The sequence below is a fragment of the Lonchura striata genome, unplaced genomic scaffold (assembly GCF_046129695.1).
Source record: "Lonchura striata isolate bLonStr1 unplaced genomic scaffold, bLonStr1.mat Scaffold_123, whole genome shotgun sequence".
Classification (NCBI taxonomy): domain Eukaryota; kingdom Metazoa; phylum Chordata; class Aves; order Passeriformes; family Estrildidae; genus Lonchura; species Lonchura striata.
In genome coordinates, this window is record NW_027461088.1 from 447,326 (window position 1) to 468,144 (window position 20,819).

The window sequence follows — 20,819 nt, forward strand, 5'->3', positions numbered from 1 at the left end:
GCAGGGCCCAGCAGGGCTCTCCTGAGCTGCCCTTGCCCAGCTGCACACAGAGCCTGCCCCAGCCAGGGCCCTGCACACAGGCAGGTTTCTGTAGGGCCGGGCCGAGGGCACACAGGGTGGGATGGGCTCTGTGAGCGTTGGCAGGGACAAGGCACCTCTCAGGAGGGGATGTCCAGGCCCAGGGAGATGCTCAGGGAAGCAGAGGGGGCTGAGCAGAGCAGTGCTGGGGGAACAAGCCCATCCAGCCCCTCAGCTTCCCTCAGCCACAGGGAATCCTTTGCCTCTCACATCTCTCAGTGGCAAACTCTGAGTGCAGCAGGAATGCTGGGGATTTCTGACCTCAGAGAGAAAGGAATGATCTATGGGTAGGATAACAATTCCTTAAACCAACTCCTGACATCTGTTTTGTTTCCCTTAGAAGTATGAGTGCAGATGGTATCAAGCCTCTCTGCAATAGGAATTACTCCCCTAATAAATCCTGAATATCCAGCCTTGCCCCTCTGCTAAATGGCCACAAACCCAGGGCAGCAGGGCAGGGATGGTTCCTCGAGAGCCCCCAAGCACAGGTCTGGCTGCTCCTGGCACACTCAGCCAGCACAACTGGAGCTCACGCAGGGACCTGGGTGAAGGTTTTCCCAGAGCAGGAACAAGGGTGGCTGAGTCCCAGCAGGACAGGCTGCAGGGAATGGCCCAGGTTTGGCTCCAAGCAGCCTCTCCTGACTTGTCACTGTCCCTTTCTCCATGAACAGGTGCCCATGTGCAGCCACAGCAAATGTCCAACAGCAGCTCCATCAGCCACTTCCTCCTGCTGGCACTGGCAGACACGCGGCAGCTGCAGCTCCTGCACTTCTGCCTCTTCCTGGGCATCTCCCTGGCTGCCCTCCTGGGCAACGGCCTCATCATCAGCGCCGTAGCCTGCGGCCACCACCTGCACACGCCCATGTTCTTCTTCCTGCTCAACTTGGCCTTCAGCGACCTGGGCTCCATCTGCACCACTGTCCCCAAAGCCATGCACAATTCCCTCTGGGACACCAGAAACATCTCCTACACAGGATGTGCTGCTCAGTTTTTTTTTTTTCCTTTTCTGTGCTGCAACAGAACATTTCCTGCTGACCATCATGTGCTACGACCGTTACGTGTCCATCTGCAAACCCCTGCACTACGGGACACTCCTGGGCAGCAGAGCTTGTGCCCACATGGCAGCAGCTGCCTGGGCCAGTGCCTTTCTCAATGCTCTGCGGCACACAGCCAATACATTTTCCATGACCCTGTGCCATGGCAATGCTCTGGGCCAGTTCTTCTGTGATATCCCACAGATCCTCAAGCTCTCCTGCTCCAATTCCCACCTCAGGGAACTTGGGCTTCTTGTGGTTACTAGCAGTTTATCATTTTGTTGTTTTGTGTTCATTGTTTTCTCCTATGTACAGATCGTCAGGGCTGTGCTGAGGATCCCCTCTGAGCAGGGATGGCACAAAGCCTTTTCCACCTGCCTCCCTCACCTGGCTGTAGTCTCTCTCTTTGTCAGCACTGCAGAATTTGCTCAACTGAAGCCCGCATCGATGTCCTCCCCATCCCTGGATCTGGCCCTGTCAGTTCTGCGCGAAGAAATCCTGCTCAGCGTGGGCAACTGAGACCTTGAAGGACTTAGTGTCAGGTCAAGGCTTGCTTTCCCTCCCAAAGCCTTCCCTTGGCAGCCTTGGGCAGGGGATTCATCCTCCCTCCCTCCTCCTTCCCACAGACCTGCTCGGAAACACTCTGTGGGCACTTTCCATTCTCTGTGTCTGTCCTCAAGCGCATTGCCAACCTGGGTCAGTCCTGGCCCTGTCCTGAGCTCCCAGGAGCTCACAGGCTGAGATGGCAACGCTCAGCCACACCAGGGCCCTGCCCCTGCCAGCAGCACCCCCACAAGCAGCAGCAGCAGCAGCAGCAGCAGCAGCAGCAGCAGCAGCAGCAGCAGCAGCAGCAGCAGCTGCAGTCGCCTCTCAGCTGTTGGTGCCCCTGCACTGCAGCCCCTCCCGCTGGCACCAACGTTCCCTCGTGGCCTTGGAGACATTCCTGAATCCATCCATGGGGTCACAGAGCCATGGAATCCCAGAGTTCCAGGTTCCTGGAATCCTAGAGTCCTTGAATCTTGAGAACCACACACAGAGGACGAGGAGGAGGAGGAGGAGGAGGAGGAGGAGGAGGACGAGGACGAGGACGAGGAGGAGGAGGATGAGGACGAGGATAAGGAGGATGAGGACGAGGAGGACGAGGAGGATGAGGAAGAGGAGGACGAGGAGGACGAAGAGGACAAGGAGGAGGAGGAGAAGGAGGAGGACGAGTAGGAGGACGAGGATGAGGACGAGGACGACGACGACTACGGTGAGGAAGAGGATGTGGAAAATGAGGAGGAGGAATAGGAGGAGGAAGAGAGATAACGAGGACAAGGAGGATGATGAGGAGGAGGAGGAGAACGAGAAGGAAGAGGAGAATGAGGATGAGGAAGAGGAGGAGGAGGAGGACAATGACAAGGAGGATGAGGAGGGGGAGGAGAATGAGGAGGAGCAGGAGGAGGAAGAGGAGGAGGAGGAAGACGACAAGGACTAGGGCAAGCACAAGGAAGATGAGGAGGAGGAGGAGGACAAGGAAGAGGAGGAGGCAGAGAAGCATGAAGAGGAGGAATAGGAGGAGGAAGAGAGAGGACAAGGACAAGGAGGGTGATGAGGATGATGAGGATGAGGAGGAGGAGGACAACGAGGAGGAGGAGGAGGAGAAGAAGGATGAGGATGAGGACGAGGAGGAGAAGGATGAGGATGAGGAAAAGGATGAAGATGCAGAGGACAAGGAGGACGAGGAGGAGGAGGACGAGGAGGAGAAGGAAGAGGAACAGAAGGAAGAGGAGGACAAGGAGGAGAATAAAGAGGAGGAGGACAAGGATGAGGAGGACCAGGAGGAGAAGGACAAGGAGGATGGGGATGTGCAGGATGGGGAAGACGAGGAGGAGGAAGAGGAGGAAGATGAGGAGGAGGAGAAATAGGAGAATGAGGATGAGGAGGACAATGAGGAGGATGAGGAGGATAAGGATGCGGAGGATAAGGAGGAGGAGGATGAGGAGGAGGACAAGGAGGACAAGAACGAGGAGGACGAGGAGGAGGTGGAGGAGGACGAGGAGGAGGACAAGGAGGACGAGGAGGAGGACGAGGAGGACGACGACAATGACGACGACGAAGAGGAGGTGGAAGATGAAGAGGAGGAATAGGAGGAAGAAGAGAGAGAACAAGGACAAGGAGGATGATGATGAGAAGGAGGAGAACGAGGAGGAAGAGGAGGATGAGGCTGATGAGGAGGAGCAGAAGGAAAATGACAAGGAGGATGGAGGAGAGGGAGGAGAAAGAGGAGGAGCAGAAGGAGGAAGAGGAGTATGAGGAGGATGACAAGGAATGGGGCAAGCACAAGGAAGATGAGGAGGAGGAGGAGGACAAGGAAGAGGAGGAGGCAGAGAAGCATGAAGAGGAGGAATAGGAGGAGGAAGAGAGAGGACAAGGACAAGAAGGATGATGAGGATGAGGAGTAGGAGGACAACGAGGGGGAGGAGGAGGAGAAGAAGGATGAGGACGAGGACGAGGAGGAGAAGGATGAGGATGAGGAAAAGGATGAAGATGCAGAGGACAAGGAGGATGAGGAGGAGGAGGAGGAGGAGGAGGAGGAGGAGGAGGAGGAGGATGAGGACGATGAGGACAATGACGACGACGACAACGACAAGGACGATGACGAAGAGGAGATGGACCATGAGGAGGAGGAATAGGAGGATGAAGAGAGAGGACAAGGACAAGAAGGATGATGAGGATGAGGAGTAGGAGGACAACGAGGAGGAGGAGGAGAAGAAGGATGAGGACGAGGACGAGGAGGAGAAGGATGAGGATGAGGAAAAGGATGAAGATACAGAGGACAAGGAGGACGAAGAGGTCGAGGAGGAGGAGGAGGAGGAGAAGAAGGATGAGGATGAGTAAAAGGATGAAGATGCAGAGGACAAGGAGGACGTCCTCATCCTCGTCCTCCTCCTCGTCCTCCTTGTCCTCCTCATCCTCCTCGTCCTCCTTATCTTCCTCGTCCTCGTCCTCATCCTCGTCCTCGTCCTCGTCCTCCTCCTTGTCCTCCTCCTCGTCCTCCTCTTCCACTTCCTCGTCCTCCTCGTCCTCGTCCTCCTCCTCCTCTTCCTCCTCCTCCTCCTCTTCCTCCTCCTCCTCGTCCTCCTTGTCCTCCTCATCCTCCTCGTCCTCGTCCTCCTCCTCGTCCTCCTCCTCCTCCTCCTCCTCTTTCTCCTCTTCCTCGTCCTCTTCCTCCTCCTCCTCCTCCTCCTCGTCCTCGTCCTCCTCCTCCTCGTCCTCGTCCTTGTCATCCTCCTCCTCCTCCCTCTCCTCCTCCTCCTCCTCCTCCTCTGTGTGTGTTTCTCAGGATTCAATGACTCTAGGATTCCAGGAACCTGGAACTCTGGGATTCCATGGCTCTGTGACCCCATGGATGGATTCAGGACTGTCTCCAGGGCCACGAGGGAACGTTGGTGCGAGCGGGAGGGGCTGCAGTGCAGGGGCACCAACAGCTGAGAGGCGACTGAGTTGCTGCTGCTGCTGCTGCTGCTGCTGCTGCTGCTGCTGCTGCTGCTGCTGCAGCTTCTCCTTGTGGGGGTGCTGCTGGCAGGGGCAGGATCCTGGTGTGGCTGAGCGTTGCCATCTCAGCCTGTGAGCTCCTGGGAGCTCAGGACAGGTCCAGGACTAACCCAGGTTGGCACTGCGCTTGAGGACGGACACAGAGAATGGAAAGTGCCCATGGAGTGGTTCTGAGCAAGTCTGTGGGAAGGAGGAGGGAGGGAGGATGAATCCCCTGCCCAAGGCTGCCAAGGGAAGGCTTTGGGAGGGAAAGCAAGCCTTGACCTGACACTAAGTCCTTCAAGGGCTCAGTTGCCCACGCTGAGCAGGATTTCTTCGCGCAGAACTGACAGGGCCAGATCCAGGGATGGGGAGGACATCGATGCGGGCTTCAGTTGAGCAAATTCTGCAGTGCTGTCAAAGAGAGAGACTACAGCCAGGTGAGGGAGGCAGGTGGAAAAGGCTTTGTGCCATCCCTGCTCAGAGGGGATCCTCAGCACAGCCCTGACGATCTGTACATAGGAGAAAACAATGAACACAAAACAACAAAATGATAAACTGCTAGTAACCACAAGAAGCCCAAGTTCCCTGAGGTGGGAATTGGAGCAGGAGAGCTTGAGGATCTGTGGGATATCACAGAAGAACTGGCCCAGAGCATTGCCATGGCACAGGGGCAGGGAAAATGTATTGGCTGTGTGCATGAGAGCATTGAGAAAGGCACTGGCCCAGGCAGCTGCTGCCATGTGGGCACAAGCTCTGCTGCCCAGGAGTGTCCCGTAGTGCAGGGGTTTGCAGATGGACACATAGCAGTCGTAGCACATGATGGTCAGCAGGAAATGTTCTGTTGCAGCACAGAAAAGAAAAAAAAAAACTTGTGCAGCACATCCTGTGTAGGAGATGTTCCTGGTGCCCCAGAGGGAATTGTGCATGGCTTTGGGGACAGTGGTGCAGATGGAGCCCAGGTCGCTGAGGGCCAGGTTGAGCAGGAAGAAGAACATGGGCGTGTGCAGGTGGTGGCCGCAGGCTACGGCGCTGATGATGAGGCCATTGCCCAGGAGGGCAGCCAGGGAGATGCCCAGGAAGAGGCAGAAGTGCAGGAGCTGCAGCTGCCACGTGTCTGCCAGTGCCAGCAGGAGGAAGTGGCTGATGGAGCTGCTGTTGGACATTTGCTGTGGCTGCACATGGGCACCTGTTCATGGAGAAAGGGACAGGGACAAGTCAGGAGAGGCTGCTTGGAGCCAAACCTGGGCCATTCCCTGAAGCCTGTCCTGCTGGGACTCACCCACCCTTGTTCCTGCTCTGGGAAAACCTTCACCCAGGTCCCTGCCTGAGCTCCGGTTGTGCTGGCTGAGTGTGCCAGAAGCAGCCAGGGCTGTGCTTGGGGGCTCTCGAGGAGCCATCCTTGTCCTGCTGCCCTGTGTTTGTGGCCATTTAGCAGAGGGGCAAGGCTGGATATTCAGGATTTATTAGGGGAGTAATTCCTATTGCAGAGAGGCTTGATACCATCTGCACTCATACTTCTAAGGGAAACAAAACAGATGTCAGGAGTTGGTTTAAGGAATTGTTTTCCTACCCACACATCGTTGCTGGCCTTCTGAGGTCAGAACTCCCCAGCATTCCTGCTGCACTCAGAATTTGCCACTGAGAGCTGTGAGAGGTAAAGGATTCCCTGTGGCTGAAGGAAGGTGAGGGGCTGGATGGGTTTGTTCCCCCAGCACTGCTCTGCTCAGCCCCCTCTCCTTCCCTGAGCATCTCCCTGGCCTGGACATCCCCTCCTGAGAGGTGCCTTGTCCCTGCCAGCGCTCACAGAGCCCATCCCACCCTGTGTGCCCTCGGCCCGGCCCTACAGAAACCTGCCTGTGTGCAGGGCCCTGGCTGGGGCAGGCTCTGTGTGCAGCTGGGCAAGGGCAGCTCAGGAGAGCCCTGCTGGGCCCTGCAGAGGTGATGCTGCTGCTGCCCAGGGCTGAGGAGTGGCTGAAGGCCCTTTGGGAGGCTCCCAGCAGAGACACTGACCAGCCAAAGTCACAGTTCTGGAGTCTCTGTAAATGTTCAAACATGACTTTGATGATCCTGTGTGTCCCTTTCAACTCAGAATGTTCTGTCATTCTGGGATTACAATTCCTGCTCTGCTTCTCTCATCCCCCTGGTGTCTATAATCAAAAGAGAAAAAAAAAAAAAAAAATAAAAACCCTTGCAACAGTGTTAGAAGACTACAGTAAAAAACAGACCTTTATTGGAAGCTTCCAAGTGTCCCCAGGGGACACCCAGTCCCTGATTTCAACAATTTATTACGGTTAATTAATTAGGGTATTTAATAGGAACATCCAATAGGAGATTCAGTTGCCCCAGTTATACTCCCCAGGCTCAGACCATTGGAGTAGGTCCAAGGGCTTCTATGCCTTTACTTTTTGTTGTGACTGCTCACATTTTGGTCGAAAACCAAAATGTTGTTCTCGTAGGTCCTCTTCCTGATAATAAGACTATGCAGTATTTCAGGAATGTGTTTAGGCAGTCAGTTTATTCTTCTAAAATCTAAAATAAAAGTAAGGAAACGTACTAGAGTTATTTAAGGATTACAGATATATAATAGTATTTCAATAGAGTTAATTAGAGTTTAATAGTTAATAAGGATTATAATTTTATAACTATATAATTGTATATAACTATAAAATAGTAATTTACAGAGGTACAAATATATGAAAAATGTATAAAACAAAAATGTTTTTTTCATCACCCCAACTTTCCCATATTGATCCATGCAGGAAATAGAAAACACTCTCAGGAAAGCTCCTGACCTTTACAGCAATCCCAGGCTTACCTTCTTTGGGAAGTGTCCTCCGGAGCTGTGCCCAGGCAGGTCTGGAGCTGGGAGCAGCCCTGCCCCAGCCAGCCCCTCTCAGCAGCAGCACCTGCCCTGCTCAGGGTGGCTCCTTCCCCCCACAGCTCCTGGCCAGCGCTGGGAGCAGCTCCAGGGCCGGCTGAGAGCTGTCCCTGGCAGGCAGCAGAGTCCCTGGCCCAGCACAGCGCCCTGGGCTGCAGGACCCTGCTCTGCAGGACAGCCCTGGGCACCCCTGGCTGCTCTGCACAGGAGATGAGCAGAGAATGCACTCACAGGCTCTGTGGGCATTGGCATGTTCCAGCTTTAGGAGATCTCTCCAGGAGCTGCAGCTGCATTGTCCTGCAGCCAGAGGTTCCTGTGCCAAGGGCTGGCAGTGATTCTGCCCCGGGCACTTCTCAGCCCCTTCCCAGCCCTGACTGATTGAAGCTCTCTGTGCCTCTGTGCTGTGCCCGGGCTGGCTGCAGGCAGTGCCCCAGCCCTGCTGGGCTGGGAGAAGAGCTGCTCAGCAAGAGAAATGTGCTTTTGAAGCTCTGCTTGGTTACCAGCATCACCCTCTGTGCCAGGAGCCCGGCCCAGCTCAGCAGCACAGACACAGCACAAGGACTTTAATGACCCTCTGGGGCTTTTTGCTCAGGCCCTGAGCATCAGGCCCTGAGAGGGAGCTGCAGAAACCTCTCCAGAACTCCAAGTTGCAATCCAGCTCCAAAGTTTCTTGGACTTTTAATGGGTCCCACTGAGGGACACGACTGAGAAAGTGTCCCCAGGCCCCAGGCAGAGCAGAGAACTGGAGGCACTGATGGCAGGTGGGGACAAAGAGAAGCCAAGTCTTGGTGCCCTGGGGCACAGCAGGGTCTGTGCCACCAAGGGCTGTGAGGAGACACCTTGTCCTGAGGCCCTGGGGCCTCCTGGCACAGCCCCAGCCAGGCTGGGCACTGTCACCCTCTGGTCCTGCCCTCAGCATCCCCCCCTAGCCCACATCCAAGTGGCCTCAAGGATCTGCTGGAAGGAGTCCCTGGGGAGCCTTGGTCAGGAATGGCCCTGGGGGCTCCTTCATGCTCCCAGGGACTGCAGGTTTTTCAAAGGACTTTGGCTTTTGCTTTTGCCTTGGAGTCTCTGAGAGGTTTCTACAATCATGGCCTCCAATATTCTGTTTTAACGAGTCCCTTGAGAGCTTTATACTGACACTCAGTGGGGCTCATTAATGCTTTGAGATACTCAGCTTTTTTAAGGTATTTTGGATTGTCCTTTCAAAACTGAGAGGTTTTTGTGCCATTTTGAGTCTCTGAGAGGTTCCCTCCTACAAGGAGTCCATGAGGAGCCTGTGTTGGGGATGGACCTCAGTGGGTCCCATTAATGCCTTGAGACACTTTGGGTGTTTCTTCTTGACTTTGAATCCTGGAAAGGTTTGTGCAAACTCCTCTCAGGCCCTGAGGTTCCAGGGTTCAGCTCCAAATGCACCACAGGGCTAATTAGAATCAAACAAGTCCTGACAAACCATGGCTCTGCCTTGATATCCCTCTTGTCTGGGGCTATTAATCAGGAAGGTTTCTGTAGTGGTTTTGGTTCGCCAATTTGAGATTTCTCGGCCAATACATTAATTAATGTGGTGGGTTCAATGTTGGCTAATTACCAGTGCACTCACTAGAATATGCTTATTTTCTGCTGCGAGATAGGATTAGGTGAAAGGCAAAGTAGGCTCAAACTTTAACAGTATAAGGAAAAGTTTGTTAAAAGAAACTAAAAGAAAGAGTAATAAGGATCAGAACAAAACTTTCAGAACACCTCCCCTCTCCATACAACCTTTTCTTACATACTGATTATATAAAAAGACAAACCAAAAAATTTTCAGTCACTTTACCACCTCTAGAATATTCCTTCTTTAGTTCACTTAGGGAATGGAGTCTCTCTTTCTTGCTATGGACACTTCTGCACAAAAAAACAGTTCTCTTGTGTCTCTCATTTTCCACAAAGAGCAGCTTCCTGGAGAAATCTGCAATTGCGAAGTCCCTCACATTTTTTCACAGCTTTTCCCACGTCTGTGTTTATGGGACATGTCAGTGTATGATGTATGGGTTTAAAGATGAGCTATTTAGGAGCAACCGTTCTCTTAATCTATTTCTGAAATCATCTTCATCTCTGGGAACAGAGATCTTCTCTCCCTGGTGCACAGGGTCTCATCACTCTGCTCTCTTTCTTTTTTCAAACTTCTCATGCGATCACAGCTATTGCAATATTTGCTTAATTTACCATGGAAACCATTATTGAAACAAGTCATCTCCCCATACATTTCAATGCATTATAGGGAAAAAGAGAGTCTGATGTATCAATGACATCCTTCTCCATAGATTTACAAGAGGATTTCAGCCCCAAGATCAAGGCATCTCCTCATCCCTCCCATCTGGGGCTCAACTTCCTGTTCCCTGCCCTCGGTGTGTTCATGTTGCTCCTCTGTGTGCCTGCCCTGTGTCCTTTTCTCTCACTGGAGGGAGGATGGCAGCACTGGCAGAGTCTGCCCGGGGCTGCAGATGGTTCCGTGAGCCTGGCCAGGCATGGTCCCTGGACATGAAGACCAGTTGTTTTCCAAAGGAATGAAGAAACAGAGCTCCATTGTTTTAGGGGAGGATGAGAGTTGACCACCAGAGGCAAAGGCCAGCCAGAGCTGCCTGATTGTGTTCTAAGAGATACCCTTACAAATAGGAAATTTTTAGGGAGGGTACAATTTTGGCAATGGACATCTGAAATAACAGATGGTTATTTCCATACAGAGAAGAGCACTGAGCCCCAGTGCTCCAGGAGCTGATGAGGGGCAGGCCTTGACATTCCAAGATCAGCCAGACCCATCAGGTGGCCAATGGGAGGCCAATCCAGCCAGACCTGTTCCATGTTCTCCTATCCCATGGGGCCCCACAGTGTCCCAATGGTCCTTTGATTCCAGGAGGCCCTGAGGTGTCACAATGCCCCCTTGGTTACATGAGGCCCTGAAGGGTCGGAATGGTCTCCATGGTTCCATCAGGCCCTACAGAGTCATAATGGTCTCTGGGTCCATAAAGCCCCGCGGTGTCACCATGGCCCCTTGGTTCCATGGGCTCCAGTGGTGCCACACTGATCCCCTTGGTTCCATGAGGTGCCCACAGTGTCACAGTGATCTCCATGGGAAGGAAAGAACCGAGCCCCAGTGTGGCAGGGGCAGCCACCTGAGGCCAAGGCCAGCCAGACTTGATGGCACTGGCAGATTTTGTCTGGGAGCAACCCTTGAATATAGGGATATTTAGAGGTGGCATCCTAGTTTCAGACATGGACACCCGGAGGAGAAGGGCTGTTCTTTGCATGCTAAGAAAAGCACGGAACACCGGTGTTTGTGGGGCAGATGAAAGGTGGCCACTAGAGGCCTAAGGCAGCCAGACCTCTCTGTCCTGGTAGCTTTTGTCTGAAAGCAACCCTTGGATATAGGGAATTTTGGAGGTTGAATTCCATTTTTGGTAATTTCTTCATACATAAGGACAGATCTTTTCCATAGGAAGGAAAGCAGCAAGCCCCAGTGTTTCAAGGCAGGTGAGAGGCAGCCCCCAAGGGTCCAAGGGTAGCCAGACTTGTCTTTCCTGGCATTTCACTTGGGAGAAATCCTTGGCTGTATGTTGTTTTGGAGGTGGATTCTCAGTATTGGCCATGGGCGCCTGGTCAAGATGGATGGGTTTTTTCCTATGGGTAAGAGAAGCGTGAAGTCCAAGTGCTCTGGAAGAAGATGAGAGGTTGCCTTAGGCCAAGCCAGCCAGATCTGGCTCTCTTGGCCCCTTTTGTTTAGGGGCTATCCTTGGACATATGGCATTTTGGAGGTGGAATCTCAGTTTTGGCCATTTCTTTAGGAAGGAAAGCACAGAGCCCCCATGTTTCTGAGGCAAATAAGTGCCAGCCCTCAGGAAGACAAGGCCAGCCAGACTTGTCAGTCCTGGCAGCTTTTATCTGGGAGCTATCCTTGGATATAGGGAATTCTGGCGTCAAATGCCCAATTTTGGCCATGTGATCCTAGTTGAGGTGAATGTTTTTTTCCCATAAGAAAGAAAAGCACATGGTCCAGTGTTTCATAGGCAGATGAGAATTGGCCCCTGGGTAGTCAAGGCAGCCAGACCTGTTCCATGTTCCCTTGGTTTCGTGGGATCCCCCAGTGTCACAATGGTCTCCTTGGTTCCATGAGGCCCTGGAGTGTCACAATGTTTCTCTTGCTTCTGCAGTGTCACAATGGCCCCATGTTTCCATGAGGCCTTGCAATGTCACAATGGCTTTGTGGTTCCACAGAGCCCTGATGTGTCACAATGGCCCCTCGGCTCCGTGTGCCCTCGCTGTGTCACAACGGCTCCTCTGTGACATTGCGGCTGCATAAGGTCACCATGGACCCTTGGTTCCTTGGGGTCTCTGAGTTCCACAATGGTCTCCTTGATTCCATGATGGATCATGGTGTCACCGTGGTTCCTTGGTTCCATGAAGTTCTGCAGTGTCACCGTGGTGTCCTTGGACCTGGACTGTCACAACTGACCCTTAGTTCCATGAGGTTCTGCAGTGCCACCGTGGTCGCTGTCAGAGGCTGGATGAGATCCATGTCCCGAGACACCTTGGGATGCTCGGAATGCCCGTGTGGGGCCGGGGCCGGGTCAGGCCTTGGTTTGTGGTGGGACAGAGCCCCGCCCCCAGCCTGGCCTGGCAGAGCTGTCAATCACACAGCAGGGGCGGTGCTGATTGGCTGAGCTGTCAACCAATCACACACCAGCAGCTGGTGCCTACCCTGGCTCTGATTGGTCAATCACCTGGCAGTCCCACCCCAGGGGCGGGCCCATGGAGGCCCAGCGGCTTAAAAGCCGGAGCACGAGGCCAGCCCATGGTCTGGATCCTGCCTTCTCCTGGGCTTCCTCTGTTAGCGGCGCTGGAACCCATGAGGTTGGTGCTTGTGTACATGTCTTTCTATAGATCTCCTGCCTTTCTGTTGTTCTCTATTTATCCTCTTTCTAATCCTACTTACCTGGAACATTTTTTGAAAAATTAACATATTAAGGGTTAAAGGTTTTTAGGTTATATTGATTAAGTTACTGAAGTTAATGCTAAGATAAGAGATTTATGTTGAAGAGGGTGTTGTATTAAAGCCTTAGGTAAAGTTCCATTCTTGTCTATATTTTGTCAGTAAAATTTTGTGTCATTTTGACCTCTTAGCTCCATTGGTTAGAGCATGGTGCTGGTACCACCAAGGCTGTAGGTTCAATCCCTGTGTGGGCCATTCACTAAAGAATTGGACTTGATGATCCTTGTGGGTCCCTTCCTACCAAGAATATCCTTTGCATCTGGCTATGGTGAGAATATCAGGTTGATGTTTCTCCTGTGCACCAAACTCAAGTAAAGGAACCTTTGGTGACCCCCAGCATTTCAGTGTTCTGGGGTGTTAAATCCTGCAGACTCACAATGGCCTCGTGTGTCCATGAGGCTCCACAGTGTCACCCTGGCCCCTTGGTTCCATGGGCCCAACACTGCCACAATGATCCCCTTGGTTCCACAACTTCCCACAGTGTCACACCGGCCCCTTGGATTCATGAAGATCTGCAGGGTCACGCAGGTTTGTGACATTTGTCCTTGCTGCCCCTCACATCCCCCTGCCCCACAAACAGCCCCGAGCCACCCGTGAGGGACAGGCCCTGCTGTGCCTGTCTGGGCTCAGGGCTTGGCCTTTCTGCTTCCCCCAGCCAGCCCAGGCCTTGCTCAGCATCGCAGTTCCCTGCTCTGAGCCTTGGGCTCCCTGCAATCCTGGCCTCAAGGATCTGCTCCCCCCAGTCCTTGGGAAGCCTTTGGCAGCCCCAGCCCTCAGTGATGCTCCAAGGGCCTTGGAGTTTTGCTTATGACTCCTTGAGCAGCTCCTTCAGCCTTCTGTCAGTGCCTGAGGGTCCTGGACTCAGCCCCAAATCCACCGTAGGGATCATTAAAATACAGAAAGCCCTCAGGTGCTCTTTGCCTTCATTCAATGGTCTGGAAATCTCCAGGCCTTGTGCAGCTGATTGGAGTCAGTTTGGAGTTCTTGTAAGGAGGAAGATTTCCAAGTGCACCTCCTGATTTTTTTCTTTTATAAAAGCAATATTGTTTTGTTTCCGAGTTCAGATAAGACCTGATAGAAGCATTCCCCAGGTGATCTTGATGCTCAGTGTCTCATTAGGAGGTCTGGGCATGTACCACAATGAGCCCCCTGAGGACTGACCCTGTTTGGACAGGCTGCTCCTCACCTCCAGCCTCACCATGTCTGACATCGCCCACCTGGCACTGACATCCCTGTGCCCTGCAGCAGAACCTTGTCCCTGAGCTCTGCAGCTCCATGTCCCAGCCCATTGCACCGTGTCCCACCTGCTCTCCTCAGGGCTCTGCCTGCACACAGGCCCAGGAGAAGTTTTCCTGTTGGGAAGGAAAGAATGGAAAAGCCTGAGCAGGTTTCCTGAACAACAAACCCCACTCAGGAGCCACCTGCTCAGTACAGGCTGCCTGGAGTGGTGTCACCTTTCTACAAGGGACAGTGTGACCAGAAATGATCACTGGAAGCAGAATTCTCTGAGTCTCCCAGCTGAATTCTCTATCCCAGCCCTTTCCCTGGATCTCTGTTGCAGATGGAAGCTGCTGGTGCCAGCCTCACCTTTAACCTCTCTTTGGAATGCAAACAGATGTTCCCAGGTGCGTTAAGCAGGATTTGCTCAATGTTTCTATAAATCTTTTGTGTTCCCCATGGAATGAAGGGGACATTTTGGCACTGAGGGCATGACATGGAAGCAAGGAGTCAATTGTGACCCTGGGGTCCCATGGAACCAAGGGGCCACGGTGACACAACAGGGCCACGTGGATTCAGTTGTCCATTGTGACACAGTGGATCCAAGGAGACCATGGAGACACCCCCAGAACCTCATGGAACCAAGGAGTCCAAGGTGACCCAGCGGGGCTGCATAGAGCCAATGGTCCATGGTGACACTGCCCATCCAAGGAGCCCAGTTGGATACTGTGGAAGCTCATGGAGCGAGGTAAGTAATTGTGACACTGAAGAACTTCATGACACCAAATATCCATGGGGACACGGCAGGGCATCATGGAACCCAGGAATCGCTTTTGGCAGTGTGGAAACTCCTGGAACCAGGGGCTGTTGTGGCACTGCAGCACCAACACTGCTGCTGCACCTTGTCCCCTGTCCTGCACAGCTCCTTGGGAGGCACGGCAGGAGCAGCACCTGGGAGCCTCGGGAATGCCCCTCTGGGATCCATGGCACACACTCCCAGGGCCTGGAATTCCAGTTCCCAGCCAGGAAAAGATGTTCCTGCCCTTGAAGGAAAAGCTCTTATGAAAGAGCCAAAAGCCAAGTAGAGCAGGATCCTACAGTGACATTTCACTGCCAGCCTTCCTAACTTCACCCATGGTTGTCGTAGCTCATGGATTGGGAATGAAATCAGGACAGGGTCTTTGGTGGGAGCTGCCCTGGGTCAAAGGAGACACTGAGAGAGAAACAGAGCAGGCAAAGGAAGGCAGGAGAGAAAGGATGTGTTTTAGTTTGGAAAGACAGGTGTCTTCTAAGGAAGGCAGGAGCCTCCCCTGAAATGGAAAAATGTAGAATCTTTCAGAATTGTTATAAATTTGAAATTAAGGGGGCCTGTCAGGTAAAAAAATATGGGAGCAGGAATAACAGTTTTTTATTATGGAAGAAAATATAACTATAAAATAAACAATGCAGTAAACTAAAACAACAATGACAGAGTGAGAATACAATGTGACTCCCTGTTGGACAGGGTGTTGGCTGGAGTCCAATGGGAACTGTGGGTGCAGTCCTCCAGGAGTGTTAGGTGTGGTTCTGTTGGAGAAGTGATCCTGTAGGAATGGGTGTCTTCTTCTGAAGAGGAAGAGGCAGCTGTTCCTCTGAGAAATCCAGCACAGAGAAAGCTGTGTTGGTGGGCCAGAATCTCAAGACTAGATGCAGGTAGGAATGCTTGGCTCCTCCCTTTGGGCGGAACATCTCACAATGGGGTGTTACAGTTCTTATCAGTCATGCAGTGACATTCAATAGCCCATTATCAGCAGATGTCTCCCCTGAGGGAGGATTAACTGTGGAAGAGATAAGGAAAAACTGCCCACTTAACACAGGACAACTGCCATACAGATGGCAAATAGAACACATCTTGCTTTTCAGTCAGGGACAGGAGGACACAAACACAATCAGCTGAGAAGGCAGCACTCTGAAAAGCAAACCAGAACTGACAGAAACTGAATGGTACAGAAATCAGTAATTCTGATAGTTTTATTTATTATCAAAATAAATGACACCCACCCGTCCCCACACAATCCTGATCCCACACCCTCAAATTTGGATCTCACTTCTCCCGATTGCCTTCCAACCCCATCTCATCCTGGAGGCTGAGGAATTGAGTAATTTTGGCATGGGACTGAGGTGGGAACCAGCCATTTTGAGGTGGGATTGAGTCATTTTCGGGTGACAGACAAATCCACCTTGGCTTTTAGAGCGCAAAAATATGGAGAATACTCCCAGATAACCCCCAAGAACCCACAAATCCTCCAGAATATGTTACCAAACTGTAAATTCCACCTCAAATACCTCTTAAATGGTGGGACTTTTGACATCTCTCGTCAATACTATTTTTAGTAATTTTTCAGGTGTTTTTAAGTGATAAAGACAAATCAGAAGAAAATTAGAGCCAAACCAAAACCCAAGACCCCTTGAGCATCCCCTGAGCACTGGACAAAACAAATTCAGCAGAAATCAAATTTAACCCTCTATAAAATGCCTTGAGGAAGTTTTGCTCTTCCCACAAGTCACTTCTGATGGAAACACAAACAAATCCCAAATATTAATAGACCAACAACAGAAGCAATTCTGTGGTAATTCCAAATTTCATCAGTTCCAGCACAGCTCCAGCTCAGATGCTGGCAGGTTCCAAAAAACAAAACATTGAATTTGTCCCAATACAGATTATTAAAAGGAAGGGAACAGTCTGTGTGGCTGTCACAAAGGTGACAGGGATGAAGAAAATAATGATTCTCCCCCCAATCTTGTGAATTCAGGAGTTATTTCGGAATAACTTGAGCTGGGCTTCTTGTAGGACTTTAGTAGCCTTGTGTTTCTCAACTTGGAGTGAATGATCCTTGTCAGTCTCGCTGGTATCATTTGTTCCCTTTCCTCCAGTGATTTTAACAGACTTTTCAAAGCAGTAAAACAAAATATTTTCTTTACCCTGGCCACCCACAGCTTCCACTTTCCTCATAAGTTCTCCCAAAAGTCACTCAGAGGAAGCTGCATCGAAGTTTCCAAGAGTTCCTTCGGAAAGAAGCAGAACCTCTGCAGAGGAGGGAACCAGGCTGTTGTCAAAGACACTTGGGGTCAGCCAACAGTGCCCTGAACTCACTGTGCAAAGTAATATTGCAGTTTGGTTAATAAAATTGTTAGAGAGATGCCCCTGCCCCAAATAAGGTGCTAACAACACCAAATCCAAAGTGAATTTTACTGACCAGTAAATGTGAGGTAGAGAGAGATGGAAAGGAAGAGAAAAGGGGAGAAAGCAAGGGAGTGACATGGACAGAGATCTCCCCTGGTGCAGGGCAAGTGTGACATTGTCCACTGTGTGCATGGCCTTCCCAGGGTGGGGGTTTTACACCTGAGCCAGTTTGGGTAAGGGGGGTGGTGTTCACTCCCCACCCCGAGCAGGGATTGCCTCACTGTTTCCGGTTACAATGTCAGATGTAACCAAAAGTGTTTTCAGTCCCCATCTCCATAAACTGTTATCAACAGGTGGGGCAGTGTTCTTTATCTCTTCCATGGCTCAGCCCTGATAAACACCCTCCAGGGTCCATCTTCTCTTAATGGGCCATTGAGTGTCACTGCAGCACTGATAAAATTACATCATCCCATTGTGGGATGCTCCGCCCAGGGGGAGGAACCAAGCATTCCTGCCTGGATATCATCTCACCCTTGCAACACCACGATCACCTTGCCTACTGGATTCCCAGAGGACAAGAGCTCCATAACCACCACTGGACCTTCAGAGGAAGACCAGACTGTTCTACAGGATCGCCACTTTGACAGAACCACGTTCATCACTCCAGCTGGACTGCAGCCACCATTTCATCAGACTGCTACCACCACCCTGACCAGCGGGGTGTCAGGTTATATCCTGACTCTGTGAGTTTAAACCAGTGTTTCTGCATCATTGCCTTGATCTTAATTATCTTATTCAATTGTCCTTCTGGCTTAGACTGTCCCCCTGGTTTTCCTTCCAACCAGTAACAAACTCACTGTGCTCATCCCTTGTTTACCTCCCAAAACAGGATTTCCCATACCCAAACATTCGCCAGATGGAGGAGAAGGTTGCAAGGAAACGGAAGATGCCCTGGGACACCGAGGCAGGTGAGGAGGAAGTCAGTGCCCCTTTCCCCCTCTCTCCTGCTCCATCTCCCAGCCCAGCCTGGCTCCCAGCTGCAGGACAGCCCCGCTGCCGGTGCCCTCCTGCCAGGGACGCACTGTGGGGGATCTCCTTGCCATTCCATCTGGCACGGAGGCAAATCCCACCTACTCCTTGTCCTTCCTCCCCCAGACAAGGAGAAGAAGATAAAGACCAGGGAGGATAAATCTCCACAGCAGAACCTCTTGGAAGAGGCCATTTTGAGCAGCTCCATGGTGCAGGAATACAACAGTGAGGAAAAGCCCCAGAGATGCCACAGGAGGAGGGGCTGCAAGGCCAGCCCAGGGTGTTCTGAGGAGGAAAGTCCCACTCTGTGCCGGGAAGGTGGGCAGAGCTTCAGCCAGAACTCAGAGCTGGTGGTCCCTGAGCAGCATCATGATGGGGAGAAGCCCTACAAGTGCTTGGAGTGTGGGAAGAGCTTCAGGAAGAGCAACAACCTGATCCACCACCGGATGATCCACACTGGGGAATGGGCCTACGAGTGTGGGGAGTGTGGGAAGGGCTTCAGCTGCAGCTCTGCCCTTGTCACCCACCAACGCATCCACACTGGGGAGAGGCCCTATGAGTGTCCCAAGTGTCAGAAAGGGTTTCACACCAGCTCCACTCTCCTCCTGCACCAGCGGCTTCACACGGATGAGAGGCCCTTCTGCTGCCCGGACTGTGGGAAGGGATTCAAGCGCAACTCCACCCTCGTCACCCACCGGTGCATCCACACCAGGGAGAGAGGCCCTATGAGTGCGGGGAATGTGGGATGAGCTACAGCACAAGATCCAACTTGATCCACCACCAGATCATCCACACTGGGCAAAGGCCATACAAGTGTGAGCAATGTGGGAAGGGCTTCAGCCAGAGGTCCAACCTCATCATCCACCAAATTATCCACCCTGGGGAGAGGCCCTATGAGTGTCCTGAGTGTCAGAAAAAGTTTAAGACCAGCTCTAATCTCCTCTGCCATCAGCGGATTCACATGGATGAGAGGCCCTTCCGCTGCCCCGACTGCGGGAAGGGCTTCAAGTACAACTCCTCCCTTGTCAAGCACTGGTGCATCCACACTGGGGAGAGGCCCTGCCAGTGTCCCCGGTGTGGGAAGAGCTTCACCCAGAGCTCTCACTTGACCAAACACCAACGGAGGCACTAGTAAAGGAAGCCCGGTGAGTCCCCCAACTGCATGAAGAGCTTTGTACACTGCTCCAGCCTTATCCCCCATGGGAAGACCCATGCTGTGCACAGGCCTGGTGACCCACATTTGCTGTGATCCATGTTGGGAAGACACCTGACTGGTCATCTTTTTGGTTTGGCCTTAACGTTCTTCAGATATGTCTTTATCAATTAAAACACCTGAAATAGGACTGAAAATAAAGTAATTATTCAGATATTCCCAAAGTCCAACCCTTTAACAGGTATTTGAGATTAAATTTATAGTCTGGGGACATATTCTGAAGGATTTGTGGGTTCTTGGGGGATTTCAGGCTGTGTTCTCCACATCTTTGCACTCCTGAAGACAAGATGGATTGATCTGTCACCTCAAAATGACTCAGCCTCACTGAAAACACCTCAGTCTTACCCCAAAAGAGCTCAATACCACATCAAAATGGCTTGTTTCCGCCTCAAAAAACTATAACCCATGACAAAATACCCAATTCCACAACCTCCAGGGTGAGATGGGGTAGGAGGGAAATTGGAAGAAGTGGGATCCAAATGTAAAGGGCGTAGGATCATGATTGTGTGCAGCTGGGTGTATGGGATATATTTTGAAAGTAAATAAAACATTCAAAATTATTGCTTCCTGTCCCATTAATTTTCAGTCAGTTCTGTTTTGCTTTTCAGAGTGACACCTTCTCAGTTGATTGTATTTGTGTCCTCCTTTCTCTCCTGCCTTCCTTTGCCTGCTCTGTGTCTCTCTCAGTGTCCCCTTTGACCCAGGGCAGCTCCCACCAAAGACCCTGCCCTAATTTCATTCCCAATCCATGAACTCCAACCACCATGGGTGAAGTTAGGAAGGCTGGCAGTGAATGTCATTGTAGGATCTTGCTCCACTTGGCTTTTGACTCTTTCACAAGAGCTTTGCCTTCAAGAGCAGGAACATCTTTTCCTGGCTGGGAACTGGAATTCCAGCCCCTGGGAGTGTGTGCCATGGATCCCAGAGGGGCATTCCCGAGGCTCCCAGGGTGCTGCTCCTGCCGTGCCTCCCAAGGAGCTGTGCAGGGCAGGGGACAAAGTGCAGCAGCTGTGTTGGTTCTGCAGTGCCGCAACAGCCCCTGGTTCCAGGAGTTTCCACACTGCCAACAGCAGTTCCTGGGTTCCATGATACCCTGCTGTGTCCCCATGGATATTTGGTGTCATGAAGTTCTTCAGTGTCACAATGACCACCTCGCTCCATGAGCTTCCACAGTGTCCAACTGGGCTCCTTGGATGGGCAGTGTCACCATGGACCATTGGCTCCATGCAGCCCTGCTGGGCCACTATGGACTCCTTGGTTCCATGAGGTTCTGGGGGTGTCTCCATGGTCTCCTTGGATCCACAGTGTCACAATGGACCACTGGATCCACGTGGCCCTGTTGTGTCACCATGGCCCTTTGGTTCCATGGGACCCCAGGGTCACAATTGACTCCTTGCTTCCACGTCACCCACTCAGTGCCAAAATGGCCCCTTTGTTCCATGAGGAACACAAAAGATTTATAGAAACATTGAGCAAATCCTGTTTAACGCACCTGGGAACATCTGTTTGCATTCCAAAGAGAGGTTAAAGGTGAGGCTGGCACCAGCAGCTTCCATCTGCAACATGGATCTAGGGAAAGGGCCAGGACAGAGAATTCAGCTGGGAGACTCAGAGAATTCTGCTTCCAGTGATCATTTCTGGTCACACTGTCCCTTGTAGAA

At 52.0% G+C, this 20,819-nt stretch overlaps 1 protein-coding gene across 1 annotated transcript in view; it reads left to right on the forward strand.

The window, feature by feature from the left end:
* Nucleotides 1–19,077, forward strand: part of LOC110484679 (uncharacterized) — a 351,442-nt gene extending 332,365 nt beyond the window's left edge. Inside the window, 2 exon segments of the mRNA XM_077790604.1 lie at nt 18,264–18,495; nt 18,666–19,077. Of these exon segments, the coding sequence (XP_077646730.1) occupies nt 18,264–18,495; nt 18,666–19,077 (644 nt within the window).
* Nucleotides 19,078–20,819: the final 1,742 nt, after the last annotated feature.